Source organism: Callorhinus ursinus, unplaced genomic scaffold (genome assembly GCF_003265705.2).
Source record: "Callorhinus ursinus isolate GAN/ISIS: 27379988/994484 unplaced genomic scaffold, GSC_fseal_2.0 scaffold60, whole genome shotgun sequence".
NCBI classification, from domain to species: Eukaryota; Metazoa; Chordata; class Mammalia; order Carnivora; family Otariidae; genus Callorhinus; species Callorhinus ursinus.
In genome coordinates, this window is record NW_027397122.1 from 8,603,085 (window position 1) to 8,615,254 (window position 12,170).

The 12,170-nt window shown below is 58.3% G+C and overlaps 1 protein-coding gene across 11 annotated transcripts in view; it reads left to right on the forward strand.

Annotated features, from left to right (window-relative positions):
- Positions 1–3,238: 3,238 nt before the first annotated feature.
- Positions 3,239–12,170, forward strand: part of CAMK2B (calcium/calmodulin dependent protein kinase II beta) — an 82,447-nt gene continuing 73,515 nt past the window's right edge. For 3 of the 11 annotated variants that reach the window (XM_073885013.1, XM_073885014.1, XM_073885018.1), the window contains exon 1: positions 3,240–3,439. In XM_073885013.1, the coding sequence (XP_073741114.1) occupies positions 3,375–3,439 (65 nt within the window). In that variant the 5' untranslated portion in view covers positions 3,240–3,374. Of the gene's footprint in view, positions 3,440–12,170 lie in introns of all 11 variants that reach the window. The other 8 variants (XM_073885012.1, XM_073885015.1, XM_073885021.1 and 5 more) reach the window with 6 other exon arrangements.

Below are 12,170 nucleotides of genomic sequence, written 5' to 3' on the forward strand. Positions count from 1 at the left end.
CACCATCATCATCATCACCATCATCACCACCATCATCATCACCATCATCACCATCACCACCATCTCCATCACCGTCACCACTATCACCACCATCACTACCATCATCCCTCCACATACCTGCCATAGCGTCTTGCTGCCATGTCAAGGGCCAGGTGATTGGAGACTGATGGATTAGGGTCTTCCTGTTCTGGGAAACCACAGCCTGCTCTTCTAGGCAGATGGCCGGGCCTGGGAGAAGTGGTGGCAGTGACATCGGTTCCTGGAGGTGAGGGGGACAGGGAAGGCTGTGTCTTTCCTTGGGAAAATGAGCCCCACGTGCAGCACTTTTGGCTCTGCAGATGTGATGCTTGTTGCCATGGTGACTGTCCTAACAATAACCTCCCAGAACTGATATTCCCCACACCCGCCCCAGCTGCCACCTGGGAGGGAGAGCCCTCCTTGCCGATGAAACCAGCTAGAGAGGATAAGGTGGGAGGCAGAGATGATGCGGGGGTGCGGGTGGAAGAGGGCCCTTCCTGAAGGAGGGCTGGGGGGACGGAGCCAGATGACAGGGCTTCTGGGGCCTGGGACACCAGAAGGAGTCATGGCTGGGAGCCCTTTTCCCTTCCAGCTTTCTACTCTGCTGGGGAGGAGCTCTCTGAGTCTGGAGGCGGAGAGTAGGTTGTTCTGCGGGTGGGGTGGGGGGTTGGGCTCTGTAGGCAGGGGTAGTCTGGGTCCCTTTGGTAGCTCAACCATTCCACGCTGTGGTGCCCTGATCAGCCTGCTCTTGCTGCCTTCCACATCACTCCTGGAACATGCCAGCCCAGACGAGGGGCTACCTGGGGGAACCCCAGCTCCTGACAGGAGTAAAACAGGGGCCTTAAACCACACCCCTTTAGTGATCCTGACTTCTCGGGAAACTTGGTCTCCGGCAGCCTCCCCAACCAGAGAAAAGAGGGACTTCAACACAGACCACCCAGAATGCTGCTGTGCCCTTGCCCAGGGCTGCAGGACGTGTGCATGTGTGCATGTGAGTGTGTATCCTGTGTGTGCATGCGTGATGTGTGTGAAAATAAACAAGACAAGGGAGGGTCTCGGGGGCAGGGGGGGGTTTGAGTCCCAGCCACTTCTTGGCTGTGTGACTTCACCTTTGTCTCCCTGCTGTCCCATCTAGAGAAATGGGGACAATAATGGTATATGCCTTGTGGGGTTGAGAATTAAGTGAGAGAGTATGTGTAAAATGCATGTAAGCAAATCAGTGTCAGCTGTCACCATGATTTTGATGTCGCTTCATCCTGGCCTGGACTCGTGCTGCAGGAGTGTGTGTGACCTCGGCAGCACAAAGGGTCTAGCGGCAGCCAGGGGGAGTCTGACTTGCCGAGGGGTGCAGTTCTGTTTTGTTTGTTTTGCTAATTGTATTCTATTGCGAGGGACTGTCTTCTTCTTCTGGAGCTCAGAAGGCTGCCGGGCATGCAGGTGAGGCTGAACACCCACAGCGCCTGCCTCGCCAAGACAGGTGGACATCTGCCCATTAGGAGGTGCCCGGGTCCCGGCTTGAGGCATGAAAGTGGTCTCCCCTCTGGCCTGGCACCGCTGAGGTCAAGGTCAGGCCCTCCTTCCCCCCGGGTGGCCCCTGCTCCAAGCCAGAGTAATCCTCAGCCTCTGGCCACCTCCCGGTGCCCATTCGTTCTGCAAAACCACCCAGAACAAGGACTGGTTGCCACCAGGTCTGCTCCTCTGCCTGACAGCCACGTGCCCAAGGCCCCCGGTTGGGGAGGTCCTGGCTGCCCCCCGCCCCGAGTCCTTCATCTGATCTTTTACTCAGGAAGCACTTACTGTTGTTTCTGGGGTGAGCCACAGACCAAGGTGAGCGAGATGCGCAGGACAGGCCCACACCCTATGCCTGGGGAGCCCACAGGACACTAAGTAGCTCAGATCAGGGCAGCGGCACGACCTAGATCAAGAGCTGGCTGCTGGAAACTTCTGTCCTCAGGGCCTGCCCAGCACAGACCCCGGCTCTGTCGCCTCAGAAGAGTGTGGGCGCCAGAGCCCAGTGAGTCCTCTGCTGGCTCTGAAGTCCCTGTTCTAGACAGCAGCCTGGGTGTGGCCCTAGGGGAAGGCTCTTTTGTGGGAAATGGGGTCAGCCAGCCTCTCTTGCCCCTCCCTCCTGCTCTCTCCGCCTCCTCTGTTCCAGGGTCACTTTCAGGAAGGACCCTCTTCTAGGCCAGAGCAGGGCCAGGCATGTGGACTAGGCCTGAGAGGGGAGCATGTGTGCCCCTAACTGGGCACAGGGCTGTGCACTCTCACGACTCCTGACTTACTGCCTGAGCGGCCCTATTCCCCTGACTCAAGGGCCCTCTGCCTTCCCTCCTCCACTGGGACACACCAGCGGCCCCGTCTCCAGGGATCCAGGGAGAGGGCCCTGGGACCACGGCAAGCAGGCAGCCCCCACCCTCTCATCCTCCTACCCGCTGTCCCCAGTGTGTATGCCTGGTCTGGAAGGCCCCTGGGCAGCTCTGCCGGGGGTGGGAGGGGGGTTGGTGGGGGGGACAAGGCTGTGCGGTGTGTGGAGAGCTGGAGACAGGACAGGAGGGTGGCAGCAGCATCTCCTCCTGGGGGGTGTGAGGAATGAGTCCTGTGGAGGGTGACACACGTGCCCCATCCACCCATGGGCACCAGAGTCCCCTCCTGCGGTCGGAGAGAGGTGGGCATTCAGGGAAGAGGGGGAGCGGGGCTCATTGTGTGCAGTCCCCTGTGTGTGCTCAAGGGGGTCTCCAGCAGAGAACAGAGAAATTGACTTAGGTGGCTTGTGGTGTGTGTGTGTGTGTGTGTATGAGTGAGCGCGCGCGCACAGGCACCGGCGCGGGTCCGGTCGCAGAGTGTGCAGGGAGAGGACCTGGGTGCAGGGCACGTGTGCGGGCGCGGGTGCGGGAGTGGTGCAGGTGATGTGACCAGTGTGTTGGTGCAGGGTGCGGGTGCGTGTGCATGTGCGGGAGCGGCGTGGGTGCGTGTGCAGGGCGAGGGCGCGTGTGCGGGTGCAGGGTAGGGGTGCGGGAGCCGTGCGGGTGCGTGTGCAGGGCGCGGGAGCGGTGCGGGTGTAGGGCGCGTGCAGGGCGCGTGCAGGGGCGGCGGGCGCGGCGGCGGCGGCGGCGGCGGCGATAGCCGCGCCCGCGTTCCCCGCGCGTAGGTGTGCGGCGCGCTCCTGGCGGGGACGGAGCGCGCAGATCTCGCGTGCGCTCGCCGCCCGGCGCAGCCCAGCCCGGCCCCCGCCCGGCGCCGCGAGCCGAGGTGTCGCCCGCGCCCGCGCCCGTGTCGCCGCCGTGCCCGCGAGCGGGAGCCGGAGTCGCCGCCGCCCGAGCGCAGCAGAGCGCACGCCGAGCCCGTCTGTCGCCGCCATGGCCACCACGGTGACCTGCACCCGCTTCACCGACGAGTACCAGCTCTACGAGGATATTGGCAAGTAAGAGCCGCGGCGCGTGCGGGCCGGGCGGGGACCCGGGAGGGCGCCGCGCGCCGAGGGCTGGGACCCCGGAGACCAGGACCCTCCGCGCCGCTGGTTCCGGGCGCACTGCGGCCCCGCGCGCCCCCGGCTCCTCCCGGCTCGGGGCCCGAAGCGCACGGCCCCGCGCGGCCCCGACCCCCGGGCCCTGGGCCAGGCTGCCGGACCTCGGCGCGCGCAGCTCTTCGGGCCCTGTTCAGCGCGGCCGCCGGGCCAGAGGCCGGGACTCGGGGCGCGGGGCTCGGCGCCGCGGGGGCGGCAGCAGGTGTCCCCGGAGCGCCGGGCAGACGTGACGCATTTGGCGGCGGGAGGTCAGAGAGGAGCGGCGCGCGGGGGCGGCCGCGGGGCCTAGAGCGCGGGGGAGGGGGCAGCTCTGGCCCGAGGGTCGCTCCTGGCGCTGGCCGCGCTGTCCCCACCCCCACCCCGGCGGCCGGGCGCGGGGGCGGCGGGACTTGCTCGGCGCCGCTCCTCCGCGTGGCTCCATCCGCGCGGGGGGTGCCCGCTGCTATCCTGGCCGCGTGGGAACAGCCTCTGCTGCGGGTCCCCCGTGGAATCAGGGTTTTGGAGGATTTTCCCCCAGATTCTTCTGGAAACACGAGTCAGGAGAGCTGAGGGCTGAGGTCAGCAAGCTTGGCAGGTCCCCAGGGTGGAGATGAGGGGCTGAGGTGGGGAGCCGGATGGGCTCCTGATTTCAGGGTCATCGAAGTCGGCAGGGGTGGATTTCGGAGAGTTATTGGCCCGCCTGCGGCGAGGGGGGAGGGTGGGGGTAAAATGGGGAGGGGCTTTGAAGGCTCTGTTCAGGTAGGGCCTCACCCCTGGGGAACAGGTGGCTCGTGGGGTCTGGTGTGCAGCGCGCGTGGTGTGAGGCGCCTAGACTTCGAGTCCGTCAGGGGCTGCCCTCTGGCCTGGAATGAATCAGGGTGGCTGCACCTGGCCTCCCTCGGTCGGGCTCCAGAACTCCTGAGTCCTTGGGCTCCAGCCTGGCGCGGCCAGAGCCCGTCGTCCTCCATCCTCCTCCAGCCCTCCCGCGTGGTGGGGGCGCTGGCGAGGATTCCTTTTACACATCCAGCGGCCGAGCCTTATTTTTCCTTTTCTGAAAAGCGTTTGCGATAGTGCTTGTGTTGGTGAGGGGTGCAGATGGTTGGTAATGGTGGGTACTGATCTGGGAAGAGTGAGGGCCTGTGCGGATTCCCCGGTTCTCCCTGGATGGGGGAGGATGCGGGTCCGGCCTGAGGGCTGAGGAGCTGGGCCAAGTGGAGGAACGCCCTGGCCTGGGGTCAGGGGCAAAGGCCGTGCCCTGCAGGCCCAGAGACTCCCTTCCATCCAGTGGGTGCTGTCTGGGTGCCTGGCCCTGAGGGTGGTGGGCCTGGAGAGCCGAGCAGACGGTTGGGAGGGTCCAGCACCCCCAGTGTGCGCAGCCGTGAGGCCCTGAACACAGCTGGGAAGAAGCTAGAAGGGGCAGTGGGCTGGGGGTCTTCAGACGGAGGCAAGTAGTTCTCCCAGGCAGAGGGTGGCTGTCACCCTTTCTAGGGGACCTTCTTGCCGTTTCTCTGCTTGCCCAGGAGCACGCAGACCCTAAACCAGGTGCCCCTTCTCTCAAGCTGACGCTGCCTCGGCTGACACCCTTACACTTTTCTGCGAGCTTCTGTGGGTCCCGCACAGCACAGGGTGGCCCACCCAACTGCAGGCCTCCGTCAGGTTCCAGCAGCGGCTGTTAATCCTGGCTACTGCCACCCACACCTACGCCGGGGAGTGGAGGTCTTAACTGCCCTGGGGAGGGGCCAGGAGGGGACCTCGCGTGGAGGCCAGGCTCCTCCCCAGCAGCAGGAGCTGGAGCAGCTTCGAGAAGGGAACCACGTGGCTGCCTGCGTGCGGTGGAGCCGGGCCCCGAGGGTGAGTGGGTGAGGTGCCCTAGCCTTCGGGGTGGGCAGGGGCCTGGCAGGGGAAAAGGAACACGCCCCTGGACCTGGGGCCCACCCTCTGGGGCCAGGAGGCTTTCCGCAAGCCTAGCATTCCCTTGTGGAGCCCCTCAGGCAGCGGGCCCAGGGAGGGCCCTGGGGGCCGTCGCAGCCCTCCTGGGGCATCCTGGGTAGGGGAGGCCGAGCAAGTGCCGGGGGAGCTGTGGCGGGGCAGAGAGCAGAAGGCCCGCCCCTCCGCCCAGGGCTGGGGTCCAGGTGGCCATGATGCCCGCTTGCGGCTTGTTGACAGCGCCTGCCCGAGGCAGTGGGTGTTGCTGCCCTGGCCCCAGGTGCATGTGTCCAAGTTTATTTAAAGCTGCAGCCCCTGGCACCAGTCAGAGGACGTGGAGCTCTGTGCCCGGGGAGGGCTGGGCCATGGGCCCACAGCTGCCTGTGTGACGTGGCCACCCCCTCTCCCCTCCCTGCCCCGCTCAGAATCCTTCCCCGGGAGCCCCGGGGAGCAGGGTCCAGGGGCCAAGGGGGCTGTTCTCCGGGGCTCTGCCCTTCCTGGCCTAGTGGGGCACGGCCGCCAGGCCAGGACTGCTGAACGCCCGCCAGGAGGCCCACCGCCTGGGTCAAGAGCCACCTGGGGCTGGAGGTCCCCAGACAGGCACCCAGCAAGGGAGCGAAGTGCTTGGCACACCGTCGACTGGGCAGCCGTGCAGTTTTCATCGTTTTCATGGCGGATAGATTTTAAAAATTGAGAAAAATTCCAGGAGTAACAAAAGAACACTTGTCTCTCTTCTACCAAAAACTGAGAACTCTTACTCTTTTGGCCTTTGGCTTTAAGTTCTTTTTTTTTATTAAAGAAAGCATGACAAGTAAGTGTTAAGTAATTCCGAGTAAGTTTTGGAGCCCTGACGTCCAGCATGGTGATCCTGGGAAGCAGTACTACGCTGTGTACCTGAAATCTGCTGAGAGTGGGTCTTAAAAATTCTCACGACACGCGCACGCACACACGTGCACACATTGCACGCGCACGCACGCATGCCTGCGGCAGTGACTTCATGAGGCGGCGGACGTGTTAACCGTGATGGGGGTCGTCCCACGATGTGCACACAGGTATCAATCACGCTGTACACCTTGTACTCAGAGTCGTGTGTCGATTACATCCCAGTAAAGCTGGAAAAAGCGCTAAGTAAGCTTTCTCCTGCAACCACTGTCCCGTATTTGCAGGTGATCCTTCCAGACTTTTTGCCTCATTTACACACAGACAGGAGCACCCGAATCGAACGTGTGGGGTTCTGTGGTGTGTCTTGTTGTAACTTTCCAGAACCGTTCTGATCCGTGTTTTCACTCAGCTCCGCGCCCAGCGCACCCGACCACAGTGGCTGCTGGCCTGAGGCCTGTTGTAACCGCCCCCCTGGATGGAGGCCCAGGTTGCTCCCGGTGCCGTGTTCTCCAGGCCCACTGCGAGCTCGCTGGTGCACAGGCGCGACGGCTTCTGCAGGCTTGGTCCCTGGGCGGTGGGGTTGCAGGTGGGGGTCCGTGTCTCCGTGTGCGTCCAGCCCTTCCCGGCGCGCTGCCCCTCGGCACTGGCACATCTCAGCTGCTGGACAGTCGGTTGGGTAGGGAGAGGTCTTTGTGTTCGGGCTCCTGAATCTGCCACTTTTGGGGGTCATCTCCTTTAAAATGTGGGTGATCGCTCCAGAAGAAAGTAGCTCCCACGGTTTCAGGGGTTCTGGACGCTCTCCCTGGGGTAAGGTGGCCCCGCTGTAACCACCTCTAAAGTGCATGTCCCTTGATTCGAGTTGACCCGGAAGGCGCCCTCCTGCCCCATTTTACAGACCCAGAACCCCGGCTTGGGGAGGATGTGCCCTGTGTCCCAGCAGCGAGGAGGCCCGGCCTCCGGTCCAGGGCACCCTACTCCTCCCAGCTCCCCCTGAACTTTGCCAGGCCCAGAGCTGACCTTGGTGTGTCCTTGACCGCATCCCGCCAGTCAGACGAGAGGAGGCCCTGTCCTGGGGCGTGAGCCCTCGCTGGCGACGGGCCTTTGTCTCAGCCGGTGAGTGACCTGCTAGGGAGTTAATAGATAAACAGGATATTCAGAGCAAATTGATGGTTGAGTCTCCTGAGCTGCGAAGCCAGGTTGCCAGGAAAGGAAGAGAGGGCTGGTGGAGGAGTGAGCTGTTTGCTCTCTTGCTTCCCCTCCAGCGAGCGCTTCCCGCCCCAGAGCCTCATGCCAGTGCTGCCTCCTGCCCCGGCTGCACCCCCAGACCCCCCCCCCCCCCGGGGCCCGCCCCTTCCTAGCCCTGCTTTTGGCTGGCTCGAGCCCTCGGCCCCTCCGGCACGCGGGCAGCCCCCTGCTAGCCTGCGGGTGGGGTGTAGGCCCCTTAGGCACCAGGCCTGCCCAAGGTGCTCGGGGCTGCACATTCGAGGGAGAGGTGAGCAAACTGACCCCTAGAGCTGGAGTCCCATCCTTAGTGGAGGGTGTTTAGGGAAGAAGTCACACACACGAGGCTGCGGCAGGATGCACATGAAGGTGACGCTCCTTTAGTTACTATTGAGCGGTATTTTTATACCATAACCTACTTTGCCGGGAGCTAAGAATATACCTCGCGCTTGCTACCTGCACTCTTTCTCTCCTGGTAACGGTCCCAGCAGTTAAGTGGTGCTTATTACATCAGCGTGCTTCATCCGTGAAATCCACACTGTGACCATTCCCGGTTCACGGCACAGGTGGATGGAGGCGCCGAGATGCTCCATCCGGGGCCAAGGCCGCATGGACCCGGATTCGAATGTGGACAGCGGGCTCCGGAGTCTGCCTTCTGCTCCTCGCAGAAGCTCGTGCCCCCACTCTGTTCTTTCCACCCGCTGACTCACGTCCCGCTTGTGGTAACTTTGACCCTCGGCTTTTCAGGACCCACCTGTCCTTGGCAGGCCGCTCACCACGCCCGCTGTGCTTCTCCAGGCCCTGGTTCCTTTCTGTAAAAACCTTATTTCCTTTGGTTGTCCTTCCGTGACAACCAACACTCTGCCCCCATTTGGACCCGCAAGGCTTGAGATTTTATTGCATGAATTAAACGAAGCGCAAGGACAATATCGTCTTATAAAGAGAAGTGAATATACACGTGTGTGCAGGAAAAGTGACTCTGACAGTTTCCTCAGCCCGGAGGAGCCCGGGCGGACTAGGGTTGGTGTAAGGACACACGTACTCATGTACATGCAAACAGTACAGGTCACGTATGTACCTGATTTTAAAAACACAGATGGAATCACCATGTATGTGATTCTGCATTTTGTTTGCTCTAACACCTGTTCACAGCGATCCCTCCATCCGGAGCGTTTTCCTACAGCTCGGGGTCCGTCCGTGCTCCTTGTCACACCAGGGTGGGCCGGCCATAGTTTTTAAGCTGAAGATGGGCCCTGTCCTCTGATAAGCATGACTGGGGATGAGAGGGCCTGTGTGTGATATCAGGGTTCCCAGGCTTTCTTGGAGGGTGTGATTGCTGTGCAGGGAGGAGGGTAGGCATTGTCTTGGCCGGGCACAGGGGCCTCCTTCAGAGAGAACCCAAGACCGTATCCCCCCCCCGCACCTTCTCTCGTCTAAGGGAGAGATATTGTTTTCCTTCCACCGAAAAAGACACTGTTCCCTTGAGAGTCCGTGCGGACCCCACGGGGGTCTAACAGGTGCTGACCAGGACCAACCGGGCACAGGTGAACCGTGTCTGCTCCTTGGATGCGTCCTGATCCTCCCTCTGCTCTCTAAGGCCCGGGTTCAAGGCATGAGATGTAGCCTTTCTTGAGATTGCAAATATATTTTCAAAAAATTTAATTCCCTCTTCCTCTCCCACAAAAATGGAATCTGATTTTTAAAGCATCTTTCACAGCTGCGAGTCACTTTGTTAGTGGAGAAACATAAAAATGCATTATGTATCAACTTGGTTTTCCAAAAATTATCATATTGGCATATTACATAGAAATGTATATTTTATTCATATAAAAGTCTGAATCTACTTAAAATAAAAGCATCCTTGTATGTTAGAGTGGCAGGACTCACTGCCAAGCCCCGGGGTCCCTTGTCCCCTGGTGTACGAAGGGTCGCTAGCCTGGCCAGGGGCTGTGCTCCTGCCGCACGTCATCCTTTCGCTTGGACATAATGATCCTGACATAACTAAGGCAACGATTCTTTGTTAAGCCAGATACAGCGTTTGTTGAATTCTGAAACAGATTGCCAATCTCTGGGTGAAGATTTAAGAAAATTTTATGGAGGAAGCATAAACTGCACTGTTCTACGGGGGGCGGGGTGGGGGACGACTAATTTCAGAGCTACCACCTTTCCCACTTGCCAAGCAGCCGGTGAGGGTTTGACCTCAAAACAGGAGAGTCACCAGATCCCCTGATGTAACGCCCTCCACGGGGTGCAGCCTGTCCAGGGTGGTGCCCGTTTCCAGCGAGGTGCTGAGGGGCAGCCCCTGCCTCTCCATCACCCAGCCCACCCTGAATTCCAGGGCTTTGAGCCAGGCACGTGGTAGGTGCCCTACAGAGCAGCCTCCAAGGCTGTCCGCAGGTCCCGGGGATGCTCAGACACCTGGCTTGAGGGGTCGCCTGTCTTGTTACCTGGTGAGGTGTGGCTGCAGGGCGGGCATCTCTGAGGGGCTTGCTGCGGGGTTGACGCCAAGAGTTTGCAGCGTTCTTTCCATGTCTTCATAAAGTTCTTCATGTGGGTGCTGTTCCTGTATATTGAGGTGCTGCCTGATTCTCAGAGTCATTGGCTTGAGCCATGCCATCTGTTTTTGTCTTCCTTCCTTCCTTCCTTCCTTCCTCCCTCTCTCCCTTCCTCCCTCCCTCCACGCCTAGCGTGGAGCCCAGTGCGGGGCTTGAACTCATGACCCTGAGATCAAGACTTGAGCCCAGATCAAGAGTCAGATGCTTAACTGACTGAGCCACCCAGGCGCCCCTTGCCAGCTTGTCTGTTAAGGGCTTTCTGGGTAAAGACCGCTGGTCTAGTGAGGAACGAACCTGCCAAAGAGGTGACCAGCGCAGTGGTTCCCAGCCCTGGCTACACAGTGGGGACCCCCGCCCCAGACTCGCTGAGTCAGACACGAGGGGGATGAGGTCTCAGGGGTGTTGCGACGGGCAGTGCAGACACAGACCCGAGGCCATGCCCAGGCTCCTTCCCCGTCCCTGGGCTCTGTATGAGCCTCCCCTGACCGTGGGTGTGGAATTGGCCTTCTTTTTCTGTACACTCAGCCATGTTACTCCTGATCCTGTCTGTCTGGAGCAGCGCTGTCCAGAAGAAACATAAAATTCGAGCCACGGATGTAAGTCACATGTGTCATTAAAATTTTTCTACTACTTCAACAGAAACAGGTGAAAGGAAGTTTAAGAAATAGATGTATTTAGTTCAGCGTATCCAGAGTATTATGTCAACACAAAATTGATGCAAACGTTATTGTTAAGCTATTTTATATCTTTAAAAATATTACATATTTGAAATCTGTTGTGCACCTTACAGCACATCTCAGTTTGGACCAGGCGCATATCAGGTTGTTATGGCTGCTTGTAGGCCACGGTCACCACACTGAATACGGCATGTCTAGAGCATCAGGGTCATTTACGTATTTACTTATTTATTTGGCAGTTTTTCTGGCTTCTTTTGCTCTTCTGTAGACTCGCTCATCCCGTAAGTCTGCTTTCACACTTAACTGTTTACCAGGCTCTCTCTAGGTGAGGGGGGAACAGTCGTGAACAAAGGGTGCTTGCTCCTATAGAGCTTATACTGGTGGGGGAGGCAAGTTCAAACATAAACACTAACCACGTTTTATGATGGGATGGAAGGTGATTAATACCTCTGCTCTGGGAATAATTACAGAAACTCTGGAGTGCCATTTAGGAGGAAGGCTGCAGCTGTAAAAGGGGTGATCAGGCCATGTCAAAGGAGAGGAGACTCTAAGTGCTAAAATCAGGGATGAAAAAGGGACAATACACCTGACCCTACAGAAATGAAAAGCTGATAGGGAATCCGTGAACAACTGTGTGTCAAGGTGGATAACCTAGTTGAAACGGACAAATTCTTAGAAAGACACAAGCAACTGAAATTGACTCAAGAAGAAACAGAAAATCTGAATAGGCCTGTAACAATGACGGAGACTCATTGGTAAGTGAGAAATTTTGAAATGTCTCACTAGGAGAAGCCCAGGCTTCTGGTAAATTCTATCAGACATTTAAAGAAGAATTAATAGTCCTTCACAAAGTCATTCAAAAAGTAGAAGAAGAGGGAATTTTTTTCCCAACTCATTCTATGGAGCCAATAATACCCTGATATCAAAACCAGACAAAGACTCCATAAGAAAGAAAACTGTGGACCAATGTGGATGTAGATGCAACATCCTCAAGAAAATATTAACAAAATGAATCTAGCAACATAGAAAAAGGTTATATATTATGAACCAGGAAAGTTTATCCGTGGAATAATGGAAGGTTGGTTCAACATACAAAAATGAGTCACCATAATACAGAGTATTAATGGAATAAACAGAGAAATTATATAATTATCTCAGTAGATGCAGAAAAGTATTCGACAGAATCTAATATTCTTTCCTGGTAAAAACACTCAACAAACTAGAAATGGGAACGTTCTCAACTTGATAAGCAGCATCTGTGGAAAACCTACAGCTAACATATTGAACGGTGAACGACTGAATGCTTTCTTCCAAGGTCAGTGTCAGATCAGGACAAGACAAGGATATCTGCTCTCTCCACCTCTGTTAACGCACTACAGGAGGTTCTAG